Source organism: Colius striatus, chromosome 10 (genome assembly GCF_028858725.1).
Source record: "Colius striatus isolate bColStr4 chromosome 10, bColStr4.1.hap1, whole genome shotgun sequence".
NCBI classification, from domain to species: Eukaryota; Metazoa; Chordata; class Aves; order Coliiformes; family Coliidae; genus Colius; species Colius striatus.
In genome coordinates this window covers 8,967,211-8,984,261 of record NC_084768.1, presented here as the reverse complement: position 1 = coordinate 8,984,261, position 17,051 = coordinate 8,967,211, and the positions used below count along the sequence as shown (strand labels likewise).

Sequence of the window (17,051 nt, the reverse complement as noted above, 5' to 3'; positions counted from 1 at the left end):
GCAAAATGTCTGTGCTGGGGCTGCTGCTATACACTGCTACATGATGGGATATCCTGCCTCTGCACTTCTGTTATGTGGTAGATGAGGAGAGTGGCTGGGGCACAAGTTGCCTCTTGTCTCTAATGCACACCCCAAACTCACTCCAGCAGGCTCACAAGGAACACAGGGGAGCTGTCCAGAGCAGTGCACCTCCTGGCTTTCTGCACAGCCACCCACAAAAGTCCTTGCTCTGTCCTCACCTTTTTCTTCAGCGCTATACCATCTCAGCTGTTCAGCTGTAAGGGCAAACACATCCCCTTTTTACACCACAAAGAGGAACCATCCTTTCAAACTCCATCACTGTATGCAATCACTTCTCATCTACAGACAAAGATTTGGGGGATAAAAATATGACTAAGGTGCTGTAAGGCAGGACTGATGAGTCAGGCAGCCCTGGAGTGGCAGAACAGGGAGAACAGCACTGCATTCTTGGCCTTTGGCGAGAGTACACGTGTCCACCTTACCCTTCTTGTTCTTCTCTTTCGTCACAACCGTCATGGACATGGTTGGGGTGGTGGCAATCTCGCCGCTGGCGGGCAGCCTGCTGACCTGGAGGGACCGGAAAGTGCATTTCAGTGTGTTTTTGGTAGTGGAGGGGTCCTTCTTCTCTGGGTCTCTCTTTCTGTCCATGGGTGGAATTGCAATCCAGTAATCCACCTGCAGGCCCATCAACTCAGCACCGAGGCTCTGGCTAGAAAACAAGAGAAGAGCTGTAACGATTCTACGATTCTAAAGTAATTTCTGCACAGCACTCAGCAGTTGCCCCCATCTGTCTTTTCTCAGAGTGGCTGCCATGCCTGACCAGATGGTCAAAGGACAAGCAAACGCCTGGCTCTTTGGGAAAACAGGCAGCAATGTTTCATAGTGAGACCTGATAATCACAGAAGCTCAAGAAGTCATCCCTGAGTAATGCAGCTCGGGTCACATTACATGATGGCATCAGCTTGGTGGCACAGAAGCACAGTGAGCTGAGACAAGCTGACCTGCTGCACAACTGCAGGGACAACCAGTGGGAAACGGAGTAGACAAGTTTCCTAATGCAACGCTGACTTCAGTCACCCAGCCAGCAAAGGCAATGCCAGAGGTGTCCCAGATCACTTCCAGTAGGGAAGAGAGGTTGTAAGCACCTTGTTGCTGCATCCTGAGTACTGATGAATGACTGAGTCTGGTCAGGTACAGCACTGCCAATATCAGCGCTGAACTGAGGTGAGCAAAGCACTGCTGGGTTCCTGAACATTAGGTACCCAGTTCCCAGTCTCCCTGACTTGATTTTACTTGCTGTGCTATTGAGCTCTTCCTGTCACCAGCTGCTTCTCGTCCTGTCCAGCTGCTCCACCGGGTCACACAGGATCTCTGCTCTCCCCAGGTCCCTGGAACAGAGTTGGCAGGGGTAGATCCACCCTGCTGCGTGCTGGGAAAAGGCTCTGACAGTCCTGTGAAGTTTGCTAAACAGCAGCACGCTTCAGGACATGATCTGCTGTTGGAAGCTCCTGCATATCATATGGTAACAGATGTGCATCACTAAAATACACAGCCAGCCTTGCCTTTCTTGAGCCAGAAAAGGGAAGATGAGCAGCCTGGGAAGTTGCTCTCCTTGCCTGCGCCTGCCTCTCACTAGCTAACCCTGTGTGGAGCAGGGGTTTACAATTCAATGGACCCGTGGGTGACAGTCTAAACTTCTTCCTGCACAGTGACAAAGAGCAAGTACTAGACAAAAAACCCTAACTTAATTTATCTACCAGTCTGTGTTTATTGTTTGAGAAACAGCAATTGTTAAGGAAGATGAATCTATGACCTTGAATGAAATACATATCCCTCTGTGCTGCCTGTCTACTAAGAAACTCTTAAGGTAAAACAAGGACACCCCATTGTTAAGATCCTCTCAGCAAATCATTCTCTTTTCTTCACCATCTCTTCAGCTGAAAGCCAGACTGCAAAGCAGAGTTCACCTTTGATCACCCAAACCAGGCTTTGTGGGTTCTCAGCGCAATTTCCAAAGTGAGATTCTTTAAGGATAATGTTTTGGAGACGCAGCTTTGGATTTTCAGGCTCCTTTGCATTACATTTCCCATCTCAATTGTGAAGGTAAAGTAACCTAATGTTCACTAACCACTGAACCTGAGTTTCTGTTCCATTCCCAGTTAAACATGTAGTTCAGTTTTTCACTGTGTCACACTCCACTCCCTGCACTGTCACATACAGATCAGTGCAGATGGAACAATGTTGAACCTAAACTTCCTCAATTTCTTGATGATTTTACTATACAGCTTGAAACAAAAAAGTATCAGATTCCTAGAGCTGGGATTTCAACATCAGATATATCACATCCATGGCTCACAGCTTTAACACTCTTTTGGGTACAGGTTCCCAAACCACTTCCACCTTTGGAAAGGCCACACAGAGCTCATGCTGCCCCCAGCTCTCTGCACTGCCAGCACCCTGCTGCTGGGACCAGCCTGGGGCAGACAGGGCTCTCCTGCCACCAAATCACAGGGGGCCAATGGGAAGGACTGGGAGAACTGGGCCTCCTGGCACAGGCTAATGGCCACTAACACCTTCCAGTTGCTGGGTACCTGCTAAACTGGGACTTCCACATCTCCACTTCTTTTTAAAAAGAGAACTCTCATAACAGTTTAAGAAGCCAGAGGTTAAAAGTTCCTGCAGGGCTCTCTGGGTTGGGCAGGAGAGGTCCCCATTCTGTCACCAACAAGGACAGTAGGAGATGCTGCTTAGGGAGAGCACATGAGCCCAGTTTCTAACTGCAGAACATTCCCTTGGACTTGCCCAGCCTGGTGATCACAGGATTAGGGATGTTATAGGGCACAAACCTGAATCGTCCTTCAGCATCCATTAACGGATCCATGAATCTGCCTAACCCCTCTTTCATCTGCTGGTCTTGCTGCCATGGAAGCAGCAGAGGAAAATGTGGTCCCAATATGCCTTTCCTGTGTGTCCCTTCCTTCCTCCCTTTTCATCGACCTCTTGCCAGAGTCACTGTGGTCTCACACCACAGGTTTGGTGAATGACAGTTAATAATCAAAAACACCACCACCACTGTGATTTTATGACACTGGAGTGGTTTACTTCATCCTCCTCCTCCTCAAATTGCAGAGTCCAAGCATTTCTACAGTCTCCCCTCACAAGCTTTGTCCCCTTTGTTTGAGTAACTCCCCTGAACCTTTCACTTCACCACGTGCTTCTGGGAACCACAACTGCACACAAAGCATTAGAGAGCTATGCCAACATTTTGTGCAGCAACAAAATCAGAGTCCTGGCCAGGGCAATTCTTTACTGGCAGTTTTCTCTGGATTTCCTCCCTTCACTCCTAAATATTTCAGCTAAGCCAGAGCTGCACATTGCCCAGTGTTGCTGCCTCCTGGCTGTTCCGATGTGCTTTCAGGCATACACAGGAATGGGAACTGCAATTCCACTCTGCCACCTTACAACTGTCAGAGGAAAAGCCTGCTCCTTCCACAGAGTCACTCTGACTTTACACTCACTTGGTCCTTAAAAATGTAACAGTTGAGGGATTAGGCTAGTACCCACAAGTATTAGGGTCAGTGTGCTCTTTGGCTACTTATGACCCCAAGAGAATCCAGCCTTAAAGCAAAAATGCCAGCAGATGGAGGACACAAACCTTCCCAAACAGGCTGCCACAATGGCTCAGCAGACTCAGGGTTTCTGCCAGGCTATCTGAAACAAGGCTGCCCCTTCTAGTTCAAATGTGTCTGCCCTTGAGAAGTGCAGCCTTCCCATAGGGTGCCAGATCCCCTCTGCCCTCCTCAGCTCCCTGTCAGCAGCAAGGACATAGTCACTCCAGAGGTAAAAGAGGTGGAAGGGGCAGTACTTGCTAGGGAGGAAAGAAGTAGAGATATAAAGGTTTTCCTTTAGAAGAGCTTTCCTCTCTCACGTGTGTGTCAGATAAGACAGCCAAGGGAGCTGGAAGCAGACAAAACATGTTTTACCTTGGGGATGAGAAGCTGCCTGTGACAGACGGTGAGGAAGGTGGTGTGGGGGAGGCTTCTTTCACAGCAGGAGACGCAGAAGGTGGGGTAGAAGAAAGGACACTGGAGCTTGAGGGAGCTGCATCATCAGAGTCACCTTACAGAAAAGAAGTCAAACTGTTTGTCTGGGTTCACTTTGTAGCCCAGCACATGCCTGCTGGGGTAGCTCAGCCCCTTCAGACACCCTCCTGCTGCATAGGTTTTGTTCAGACTCAGTCCAGAGCTTGGCTAGCCCATGAGCTCTGTCTGCCTCCATGGCACTTTCTATGCTTGCGTAGGAGGCTGGCACAGACATTCACACTCCCCTGAGCTCCCCAGCTGGTATCTGCTCTCCCTGGGGTTTGCTCCCAGATGATTTTGAGCCTCCTGCAGTTACAGCCCAGCCCATTGATCCCTGATGGGGAACCTCACTCTGCAGCCACTGCAGGGCAGCACCACTCCACGGCTCTGGGAGAATCCAGTACCTCTGGGCTGATCACAGGGATTTCCCCATTCCCTCTGCTTCACCCTCCACAACCAAGGCATTGTTCCCTTCATCTAACCACCCCTTTAGGATGGTGGGAGCACTGCAGCAGCAAGGAGTGACCCCTAGAAAGGCTGCCTCCACACACAAACCTCTGTGTAACCCAGGCCACAGGAATCTGAGTTTGATAGGGAAGCAATGTAAGAAACAATCCCAACAGATGAGGCAAAACATATTTCTGACTAGTCATTTGTATGAAGGAGGAGAAAACAAGTTCACATTGATAAAACAGCGCTAACCCATGTCCATGTGTGCAGGCAGACAGGATGATGTAAATCAACTTTGCACACCCCCATTAAAAAAAATGGGTCTAAATTTGTTGTCAAATTGGCCAACTGGCTGCCTATCCTGGAGTTCCCAGTGTTAGTCACATGTTTGAGATTGATCTCATTAGGCAACTGAGCCCAGTGAAGTGAGACAGGCATGAGCTTCTGCTGAACTGCCTCCCCAGTTTGGAGAAGGAACCTCAACTAACTGCATTAGTGAATCCACTCCACTGCAAACACAGGTAAGAGAGATGGGTGTTTGCATATACATAAGTGGAGTTTCCCTGGATGAGGGTGTGGGAATTTCTGCTGGCCTGAAGCTCCTTGTCAAGTACTGAGAAAAAGAGCCTCTTCCAAGAGGCCTCCCTTTCTGCAGACAGTTGCTGGGAGTCAAGACAGCAGAACTGAGAGGTAACAGAATCTGATTCCACCTGAACAAAATTCCAAGACATCAGCAATAAACAAGTTGGTTCAGCCTATGAAGTCAGGCTCCCACTACCTGTACCACACAGAAAGCACACACAAGATGCTTGTTACCTGATGTTGCAGAAGATTGTTCCACTATTCCAACCTTCACCACCTAGAGGGTACAAACCAGAAGAGCCCTATGAAACAGGAGTCCCTTGAATTTCAGGAGCTCTCAATCCTCAAACCAAGCCTGATCCTACAGCCTCCCTGGCACTGTCTTTGCAGTCAGTGTTAAAGTAGGATAAAAAGTGGAGTCTCCTAAAAGTCAGGCAGGTCCCAGCAGCATCCAGCCAAGCAGTACCAGCTCACACCCCTAGCTTGACCTATACAAAGGACAGCACAGACTCTGTGAAGCTGTTAGAGACCTGCACATCCCATCTTGAGCCCCAGGCTCAGGCAAGTACAGTGCGCCTGTCTGCAACACCTGGGGGAACAGGGCAGGGAGGAGAAAGGAACATAAACATCCCTTCAGCACTGCTTTGACACACCTGCTAATTACAGTCATACTGCTTCCACTGCACAAGTACAGGCACTTCTAGGGTGCAGGATAGTTGAGGTTTGTTAGGAAACCACAAAGCAAAAAAGAACAATTTCTGATCAGACTTTCCTAGTCTCCAAATCAGGAAAGTGTCTGTCAGAGAAGAGAAAGCTCCTAGCAGAGCCTCTGGGCATAGACACAGATAAACCACTCCATGGACAGGTCAGAATGATCCCCACCACACCATAATACAGATATAAATGTGTTCTGATATGGCCAACCACCAGCTAGTACAGCTAGGTTAATGATAAATACCAGTGGCAATAATTTGTGGAACAGAGTACACTACAAACATGAGCTCCCAGGAATACATTATGCCTAGAAAGATAAAATGACCCTTAGTGATAAAAAAGCAGGGACCTTCTATAGTGATAATCTGCTACAGTGCACAGAGGTCACGACTCTCAACATAAATCTCTACATAAATGTTGATACATGGGAAACAGGTGTAAAATGGACTTAATTGTTGGAAGCAAAGAAACTTTGCACAGTTAGCAAGGAGTGGTGTATGCTCAGCACTAGATGTTGGAGAGCTGTCAGGCTCTCTGCTGGATTCTCAGTTAGCTCCAGTCTTGGAAAAGCCACGGGGAACTCTGCAGTGTGCACAGAGGCTCCCTGAGAGAGCGCTGGCCTGGGAGAAGGCTGCAGCTCAGTTTGGCCACTCTCTATCCAAAGGGCAACAAACCAGGCTTGAGAGTTCAGCAGCCATGTGTTGTGCTGTGTGTGAAACGCCAAGAAGCCGTTTCACAGACTGTGACTAGCTGTGAGCAAGAGGAGGCAAGGCAGGAGTTAGGGGAAGAAGGAGCTGCACAGAACATCTATAGCCATCTTGAGCTGCAAGCCACACAGGAAATGTCTTCTGGCCTTTTCCCCCTTGCTGGCTGACTGAAGATGCCTGACCTCAAGATAAACACTTTCCCTTCCCTCCACTCAAGGAGGTGCTTGAGACTGCTATAGTCCCAACACCACCTCCATCCAGGAATCCTGCAGCAGGCAACTTCCCTCCCTTCCCTTCAGGAAAGAGGCACATCCTGGTAACTCCCCTGGCAACTGGCTGTGGGCACAACGCAGGCACATGACCACACAGCCCAGTAACCGACCCTGGCTTTCACATCCCACCAGCCCCTTGTGAGGCTCTGCACCCGCTGCTCCAGAGCCTGTGTCAGAGCGGTGCAGCACTGCCCTGCTCACTTCTGGGTCAAAGACTGCACAGCCCAGCTGCACAACACCACTTTTTGCACCTTAAAAGCCAACTGAGTCCCGTCAACATTGGGAGCCGCAAACTCTAATGTCCCTGGCTCCCTCTCTTCCTTGGCCAACAGCTTCAAGCAAGCTGCAGCTGAGGGAAAGAGCTTTGGTGTTTATGTTTAGCCTCAGGCTTTGAGACACACCTGCCACTGGCCTTTCAGTGTCTTTTCAGATGTGTCTCATGGGGAATTACTGTGTCAGGAACACTTTGGAAGGAAGAAAAAGCAGCACTGATCTGACCCTCGCCACTGGCTGACACAGGAAGGTCCTTTTGAGAGTTGGCAGTGTTAGGCACATGACAGAGCTGTTCACTCTTCCCACCTTCAGACAATCAAAGCCAGACTGGAAACACATTGCTCATGTTGGGAGAGTGATTGTTTTAGAACAACTGGACAAACACTCTGAGCCTCGTTTACTTGCACACAGCACTGAACTAAATCAGCTCCAAAGGAAAGCTTTGCAGAGCCCAGCAGCTATGGTAAGATGAGTATAGGAGCTTCCAAGCCCTTCTGAGCTTTTTGCCTTACTGGGAAAGGAGAAATAGCCATTTCAAAACAACAGTTCTTCCCCAGCAAAGGGTGGTGGGAGAGATGATCACAGCAAAGCCCATGAGCAGGGAAACATCAGGAAGATGCATCTCTCTGCTTTTGCAGAAGACATCTTTCCTTCAAGAAACAGAAGTAGATTGTCATCACAAAAAACACTGCAGAGAGAAGACTCTCACACTGAAGACACACCAGAGTGAAAGCAAGGTCAGCCTGAGGGCAAGAGAGCCTAAGTTCTTCCAATGCCTTGGAATTTCAGATTTGCTCTGACACACTGACAGGGATGCAAACAGGAATGCACACAAGTCAGCTTAACACACAGAAGGCACAACACAGGCAGCATGCAAGAAAGAGGAGTAAAAAGGGTGAAGAAGACATCCAGTGGCTGAAGAGTAGTCAGGGGGTTTCCTTTTGGCAGCAGGTCAATGACTTTATACCTAAAACTTAATGAATTGAAGAGCATGATCAAATAAAGGGAGGGAAGCTAGAAGAGACAGAGTACACAGTATACAAAATACGCTGACAAGCACAAACACACTCCTGCCTAGGTATTCTGCACTTGGCCACCTGAGCTGGGAACATTTAAAGATAAGGACAGGAGGAAAAGCCAGGGGCTACCACACCACATACATATTCACATAATAACATACATTAAATAGCTACTTCCCTGACTCAAACTTGACAGTAGTATAAATGATCTCCCTGGTGGGATGTACTCTCCATTTCCCAGGAGTGGATGGGATATTAAGAGGACAGGAGACCACTCATGACAAGCACACAGAGGACTGACACTGGAATAGCAAATTTGGCCAAATCAATCACCCAGGGCAATGCTGGGCATAGCAAACCTGAGATCAGGCTTCTAGGAACACACCACTTCCCTCTGCATATGGCCCAGCAGCAATTCTCCAACAACTAGGTTCTCTGGTCTGCAGCGAAGACAGGCTGTGGATCAGAGTACTTCAGCATCACTCTGAACAAGGCAACAGCAAGACCATGGTGCTTATTTCAGTGCTGTCAGGCACACAGTACAGCACTGTCCAGAGAGCAAAATACACCCTTATAATGTGCCCTTATACACCCTTATAATGGACCTTATATATACACCCTTATAATGGACCTTAGAGGATTGCTCACCTATCAGACAGCTGCATCCAACCATCAGATGCTCATGCTGATGCTCTACCTCAGAGTGTCCAGTGCTCCTGCTCTACCCCAGAAACCAGGCAGGTTTGGGTATTAACACTTGTGCACATATTCTAGCTCGCTTGAGACAGCGTAACTAAGACAACACTCACCCCGACAAAGGGAATGAACTTCTGCGAAGATTCTTCATCAGGGCTAAAGGCAAAGAGAAAAGAGTTGTTAACAGCTTGCTTCCAGGCTGGGCACAATACTCACTTGCTAGGTTGCATTCAAGCATGCAGCAGGGACGGACAGTATGCAAGCGCCAGTCCAACGCCTCCTTCTCAAGGCCCTCTGGCAGCACGCTACAAGTCTGCAGCGGTGGGGGAGAGCACGCAGCGCAGGGCACACCTCAGGGGAAAGGGCTCTTCCTCCCTCCCTCACACTTGACAGAGAAACATGCTTTAATGGCCTGGCAGTCATCACAGACACACGATCTCCTACTGCAAGGGAAATGGATCTGTGCCACAACACCATGGAGAACTGTGTGTTACTTACTAGTCCCTGCAGCGCTCTGCGCCCGCAGCCTTCCCGCATCCCACCTGTGGAGGCACCCGGCAGCCCTACAGCCACGGGGTTACAAGCCGTGACATGGGGTTATTTGTACAGCACTAGCAAGTCTGCACACACACACACATAGATACATGTTCCCTGCTGCTGGGAGCTCGCAGGCCCTTAGGGAGGCACACTAGATAGAGAAGTCAGGCAGCAGAGTGGAGTGTGGGATCAGGACATCAACTCGAGAAGAGCAAGCAGCTAAACCAAACCCAACAAAGAGCACATCATATCCCAGAAACAGCTCAAGACAGCACTACACGTGTTTTGAAAGCAGGAAGGCAGCAGCCCCTTCTGGCTCTGACTCTGCCCAGGATACAGAAGCCAGAGGGTGAAGAAGGGCCAGCGACAAAGGCCACAGTCAAACCCAGCAGAAGTTAGGGAGAGACTCCACAAGGACAAGAGGGAGAAGACCTGAGTGAGGAAAAAGGCAGGCTGGGAGGGTCTGCAGAGCCACTGCTCCCTTCAAGGGTGACAGAGATGAAGATGAACTCACAGGGTGAGGAAAGGACTGCAGGAATCACAGCTGGCAGTGGAAGTGACTGCACGGGCAAGACACGCAATGCCTCTGTGGCCACGCACAGGAAACAGGTAGGAAGCAGACAAACACCAGGACTTCTCATGTTTCTCTTTTAGTGCATTCCTCAGTGCTTGGAGGGCTGCAGCATTCAGAAAAAAAAGCCTCCCAGCATTGCCTTCATCCAGAACATTGCTGGGTGCAGCACAAATACTTCAGGAAAGCAGGTACTTCTGTGCCCTTTCCAGCATAGACTGGAAATGCACCAAATGCACAAAAGGTTGCCAATCACTGTGTGATTAGCACAGCTTCCTCTAAGCCCTATGGAAAGAGAGGCACAGAACTGCAGTGAATAGGACTCAGCCAGAGCTCCCTCTTGGTCCAAAGCAGAGTATGCGTTTGCAAATAGCCTCTTGCTTTGACTCAGCTTTGCTTACTGATCTCTAAGGCAAAGCCAGGGGCTTTGCTCCCTCCGTACCTCACAGTTCCAGGCATTGCACCTTCATCCTTCCCCCCAAGCACATGATAAAATGACCGAGTCCCTGACTCAGTGTTGGATGCCAGAAACATCCCATCTTTCCAGACACAGCTGCAGGGCCCCCAGCACATCAATCTCCTATGAACACAACATTTCCAGTTCTGCAAAGAGCTCCCACAGAGCTGTTGGGAGAAGCATAGAACAGAGGCTCAGCTTTCTTGTCATTTCTTCAGCCCCATGGGCTGAGCAGCAGGCAGAAGCGAGTCCTGCTGACCAAGTGAGGGAAGCACAATAGCCCCTGGTCATCGCTCAGCTACTGGATGATTTTGCTCTGAGTTCTCAAAAAAACCATGCCCAAATTCCAGAAGAAAACTAATCCTTTTCTTGTTCCCCCTGGGAGCTCAGACTCCCACTGTGGAAAGCTCAGGGGCAATTCTAAAATAAATCATTTGCTTCAGCCACCATTTAATCACAGCTCACAATGATGCACAGGCTGTCCCTGAAGCAATCCAGCTGGATTTCAGCAGGGCTAGTCCAGACCTGTCACATGTCCTTTTGGCAACTCTGATGTTGCACGTGTACTTCTGAAAATGCAGTTTATCAAGACAGTTGCTCTTCCTGGGATGGAAGGAAAGCTGTGATGACTATGCTTGTTCTCCACTTCCTCTTCCAAGACCTTGCCTGATTCTTGTCAATCAGGATATCAAAACATTAATCCAGAATCCTTCCACCTTGATACTGGTGTCTCCTATTCCTCCTATGACAACCCTGCAACTAAAATATCCCCTTGTTCCTGGAAGGCAGCTCCCCTTTATTACCTTATTACTCATGCAGAGAGGCTAGAAAGAAAATGTTTATCCTGAACAGGGAGTTGTCTAATTACTGGTTTTGCTTGGGAAAAACTCATCGACCTGCAGTTAGTCCTTCAAAGGTAAACTGTCCAGAAATGGACTTGCATGCTCTTTCCCTACCCAGAGAAATTAATCCAGATTGAAATGTGTTAAGACTCTTAGAAAGGAGAATAAGCCACATCATCAGCAGTCACTCATTTGACAAAGGGCAGAAATAATCTCTCGCACTTCTGAGGCAAAAATACCTAAGCTGTGAAGCACTCAGATACTGCAGCAAGAGGGACTGAATCATCACTCAGAGCAGTTGTGCTAGTTACTAGCACAAAGCATCTGTCCTTCCCACTGGGCAACTGTAGCTGTTTGCTGGCTCATATCATCCCTGTTCCACCAAGTCTCCAGTGGTCAAACTAAAGGGAACAAGCAACTCCAAGTCCCCAGAATGCATCAGATGGATGGCCTCTGCATCCCCATGAAACTCTCACCCAACACCCTTCACATTCCTCCAGCAAGCTGGACATAATAGGACATCCAGCATTTCCTGAGCCTTGACTCTCCTCTGCTGCGCTGCTCTGCCAGCCAAGGGGCACAAAAGCTCCTGCTGTGTTTCCACTGGCTGCCCAAGAAGGTCCATGCAGTAATCAGTCAGCTGACAAGGGCATTGATGAGCCAGAGGAGGGACTCAGATCCGTCTTCACCAGCTGTGTTCATGGTCAGCAACTGTGGCAGGGTGTGTTTTAGAAGTATCAGAGAAATGACCTGGACTCTCACTAGCCACTGCCATGGAGAGACATACAGCCTCAGAGACATACAGCAGCACAAAACCATGTCACTCCAGATTCTTATTGCCCAGAAACCTTCAGCCCAAGACATTTGTGCTCCAGGGAGCAAGAGTTGGGGAAATGCTTCTGCAACACACGAGTGAAGAGCTTTTGTTAAATGGGTAAGTAGGGAGGAAATGATTCAGTCTTTGCCCTGACAGGTGAGCAATGCCTTTACTTCCAACAGCCAAGCTGCTCTCCAGATTCATGCAAGGGCTATCCAGAAGCCACACAGCATGAGCTGTGCTGGACACTGAATTACAGTGGGTGACACCAGCCTGGGTTCACAGAATTGATCAGCAATCTGGATACACTGGGAATGAGCGTCTGGTGAGTCTCAGATCTCAAATACCACAGCGTTTCATTCAGGAAAGCAGTGTGGAGAGATCAATCTCCATGACTCCCTCCTCCTAGTGCGGGGCCCACCTCTGCTGCCATGGTCTCAGCTCCCCAGATGTTGCCTGGACTGCAGTGTTTCGTGACAATCCAGTAACCAGTGACTCTCCCAATGCTCACAGACAAAGTCAGTCACCCAGTGTAACACAGAGGATTTGAAATGGCAATTCATTCCCTTCCTGAGCCCCTTTCCTCACTGCCAGCCCCCAGATTTCAGGTAAGGTCAGCAGATGCTCCAAAAGAACGGGATGAAGCTTTGGCACCATTGCAGTCCATCACAGGCAGTACATGCGCCAACCTTTTGCCATGACACACAGAACAAGGGGACAGGAAGGAGAGTCAAAAGAGGGATAGCTGGCAATAAAGTTACAAAAGCAGCTCATCACATATAGCCATGTCCTAAAGACTGACTTGACTTTCCTTGGACCACTGGGGCTTGTTTAACAGAGCAAAGGCTGGGATACTGAGAGATTTGCCTTGCAATTAACTTGTAGGTAGTGCTGCTGTTTCTACACAGACCACTGCCTTGGAAAAGCCATTCACCTCTGGCCTCCAGGGACTGGAAGTTGTAGTCATTTTGTGAATTGAGGATGAAATAATGTCCAATAATCTTACAATTTGAAGCAGGGGCCCCTGCAGCACAAGGAGGTCTCAGAGACTAGTCCTCAGTTTTTTGATTACAGGGAGAAGATTTGCTGGTCTACACTTGAACAACACACAGCTGAACCCCCACCCTGAGCCACTGAGTGCCACCTACAGCACTCCAGTTCCAACAGATGAGAACTGAAAAGCCTTTGCTCAGTCCTGGTCCTTTTGGAGCTACACTATATTCTCTGATGGCTAGGAAGAACGGAAGACAAAAAATCCCTACTTTCTCTGGGGTTTACTGCTCAAAGCTACTCTCTCAATAACCCCTTCATCCCCAGTCAGTCTACATCCTGGGAAGCCATATGTGTGGTCCAAAGGCAGAGCAGTCATATTCAACAACGTGTTCTGCCAGCAGATGCCACAGTTTCAAAAGCAGCGAGCAAAATTTAATCTAAAGCACAAACTGTGCATCCCAGACCTGCAGGAACTGCTAAACAAGGCACAAAAGACCAGTTCATGGGGGGAAAAGAGATAGGAGATGGGAGAGGGAACCTAAAAGGAACTGATACCTTAGGGTAAAATCAAAATGAAAGCTCTTTTTCCTTTTCAGAAAGCAACCAAAGAAAAAGATAAATAAGTTATTATACTTACAACAAAGGGACACATTCATTTAGGTAGTGTTAATGGAAACACAATTTCTATGTTGTTTTTGACAATACCTTCCCTAAGGTGCTGCCAATGAAAGAGAGCTGCACTTCTAAAGAAAGCCACATGGGGAGATAACTGCCCATCACTCCATGGGAGAGCTTGTTCCTCTAACTCACTCTCCAGTATTTAGCTCAAGGTATAAGTTATTTTAAAGCAGATACAACAGAGATACTAAGAGTCTGGAGGCTATGCCACAAGTCTGACTAAAAGCCTCAGCAATCTCATCCTTCTGAGTCTGAGCCTTATTTAAACCTATCAACAGCTTCAGGCATGGCACCATTGAGTTTAAAGGGCCTAAAATCCAAATGGATCAGACCAGCTTGATAAAGTGGTCACACATACTGCTGGTAGGGCTCAGTGCAGTTATGGCTGAAGTACAGTTCAGATGCTTTTCAACAAAGTCCCACATTGATCTTTCTAGGTGTACAGGAACTTAATATGATTAAATGTGTGTTAATGACAAAAATGAACCTGTAACAGAATGGAGAAAGCAGTAGAGACCAATGCAGAACCCAGTGAGAAAAGGGTGCAAAGAAAGCCCAAGGCAGTCGTTAGAAAGGGTCCACACTGCAGTAGGAGTATCTGAACTGGTAACTGAGGTAGGTCCTCACATCTAAAATGAAATCAAGGATTGAAGCTAAGAGCTTTGAGTACCCAGTGGCTCCCCACCTTTAGCAGGTTCACACCATGGGAGCTCACAAATACATGAGGAGTGCACTCTTTTTTAATGGAGGAGCCAGTCTGGAGATACTTCCCTAGGACAGCATGAAGAATGGGCTACAATTTACTGAATTTCTACAAAGTAATGTGGATCAGACACAGGAATGGAAAAGTAATAGACAATGAGCATTTACAGAGAAGGGAAAAAATAAGTGACTCTGCTCACACCTTTAATCTCTCCCAGTTCTAACACAAAGGAAACACCAACGAGGGATGTTAATGGACCAAGACGGAAAGATCGGCTATAACATGGAAGGGCAGTAGCTCACAGCCAACACCAACCACACCTCACAGGAGCCTGCTAGTCCCCAGCTGAAAAACATCACATGAACTGAGTGTCCTGCTCTCAGAAATTATTGGGATGTGAGTTAGAGTCTATTTTCTCCTCTATACCTCAGGAACAATGCACCTGTATTCCTCCTTCTCTTCCTGGACCACAGCCACGTGAGGCTCTACATACTTCTGAATCTTACTTTCAGGCCCTGATTCTCCCTCCTACAGGCTGCTTATCCCTTAAGACTAGTTGAAATAAAGCCTTGTGAATGTCAGCTCTCTTCAGTAGGAGTCCTGGTAGTCTGCAATTGCCAATCAACAAGGATTTTCTCTCCTGCTCTGCTATTTACACTCCAGAAAGAAAGGATTTCTGTTCCCTCAGCACTGATGTAAAAAGGCCAGGTCTCACAAAAGATGCTTTGGGGGGGAATGCCACAGTCCAGACTTACACACTTAAATCCAATGTGGTAAGGGAGAGGTCTCTGTGGCAAGAGATCTCTAGAACCTAAGCAGATATCATCTGTTCACTCTCCATCCTGTCTAGTTCCCAGTTCCCCAAACCTCTCAGATCTTCAAAGAAATCACTACACTTCAAGTAACCACATGGTTATCTAAGTGAGACACATCACTGGGTACAGGTTACCATAAAGCTCCCAAGGTGCTTGCAGTTCAGAGTGATTTTTAGACTGCTAGCACACAGGAGGGAAAAAAAAACCACTTAGCTTTCAACCTGACACTCTGGAAAGTCAGGATTGTTAAGTTAGTGGCATACCTCTTCTGCTTGTACGTCAGCATCGCCTCAGCAATGGGCAACTGGTGTGCACAGTTGGCCCCTGCTATATACTGTGTTATCCGGGACACGACGTCGGGTGCTTCTGCAACTGCAATACAACAAAGACAGAAAATCATTTAAGAGATTTCTCAGACCATTACCAGCACTGTCATCCATTTGCTGGGCCAAGCTGATGGTTCCTAGATAGCTGCATTTGAACTGCAGCTTCCAAAGGAAGCTCTGTGGCCATCTCCTGAGCACAGTAAAGCTGTCTGACCAAAAGCAAACATCCCACACGAGCAGCAAGGGAAAAGCCTTAGGAAGGCACACTAGATACAGACACCTGTGATCTGTACACAGCATTTCTGACTGAGGTATTATGCTTATTTCACATTAGTTCAAGTGCTTTTCTTTGAAAACATGTACTTGTCCAGGGTACCTTTAGACGTTTTCACACCTTGGCTGTAGGCACTTGCTTCAGCAAGTGCCTGACCATCTCTGACAGGGCCTGGGGGAGCTGCTCTGCTCACACCACCATCTGAGTTACCCCATTTCCTAATGAACTCGTGGCCTCACTGAGTTAACTGAGAAAACTGAGAGCCATGTAGGAGAAGCACAAAGATCATATGTGCAGCAGTAAGTATGCTTCAGATCTGTGAGACTGCATTTGAATCAAGTTGACAGGAGACATTTCCTAAATCACAGAACCTCAAGGGCTAGAAGTGACCTCGAGAGATCATCCAGTCGAACCCCCCCTGCCAGAGAAGTATCACCTAGAGTAGGTCACACAGGAACTTGTCCCAGTGGGTTTTGAATGTCCCCTGAGGAGACTCCACAACCCATCTGAGCACCCTGTTCCAGTGCTCCCTCACCCTCATATAAATGCCTTCCCTATTACTTTAGCTTCCAGCAAAGAGATTCAACTGTGAGAACAAGGGAATTCAAGTGACCTACACAAGGCACTTCCATACCTTAATGGACATTTTAACCCAGAATCTTTGTATTTGAATAGTGATCTGTGAAGAGCTATGACTCTGACAGATCTTCCAGCATATAACCAACTAAAGAACAAATATGGCTCTAGAGATGGATTTCTATAGCAAATGAAGCATTCCTAACCCAGACACAAACCCCAGGTCTGTATTGACATTTGTCTGCACTTTCAAGTGCAGCAAGGAATTAAAAGAAACCATGGAAAAATCAATGTCTCAAACTGAGCTTACAAACAAGGAAAAGCATAGGCTGGGTGGTACATTAGGAGATCTCTAGCCTAACCTCCAGCTCCAAGCAGGCACAACTTCACTTTCAGAACAGGCTGCCCAGGGCCTTGTCCAGCCAAGGTCCCACCTGCTGGAAAAGGCTCTGGACAGTCATCTGTGAAGAGTTCTCCCTGTCATCCTCTAATGGCTAGAGGACTTCCAGGAGCATCCTGGGATGCAATTCCAACTGCAGAACCACACTGCAACCTCCTCATCCTCACAGTGCTCCATAAACTCCACAGGTTTTTCATCCTAGTGAAATTTTTGCATGAGAATATCACTCCTCAAGCAAGTCTCAAG

General features: G+C 48.0%; 1 protein-coding gene across 8 annotated transcripts in view; it reads right to left on the bottom strand.

The window, feature by feature from the left end:
* Positions 1-17,051, bottom strand: part of LOC104557891 (phosphofurin acidic cluster sorting protein 2) — an 80,820-nt gene that overhangs the window by 7,314 nt on the left and 56,455 nt on the right. For 6 of the 8 annotated variants that reach the window (XM_062003441.1, XM_062003447.1, XM_062003442.1 and 3 more), the window contains 5 exons: positions 15,493-15,601; positions 8,930-8,972; positions 5,370-5,412; positions 4,005-4,140; positions 504-730 (listed from right to left, as the gene is read on the bottom strand). In XM_062003441.1, coding sequence (XP_061859425.1) covers positions 504-730; positions 4,005-4,140; positions 5,370-5,412; positions 8,930-8,972; positions 15,493-15,601 — 558 coding nt within the window. Of the gene's footprint in view, positions 1-503; positions 731-1,314; positions 1,410-4,004; positions 4,141-5,369; positions 5,413-8,929; positions 8,973-15,492; positions 15,602-17,051 lie in introns of those variants that run through there. The other 2 variants (XM_062003450.1, XM_062003448.1) reach the window with 2 other exon arrangements.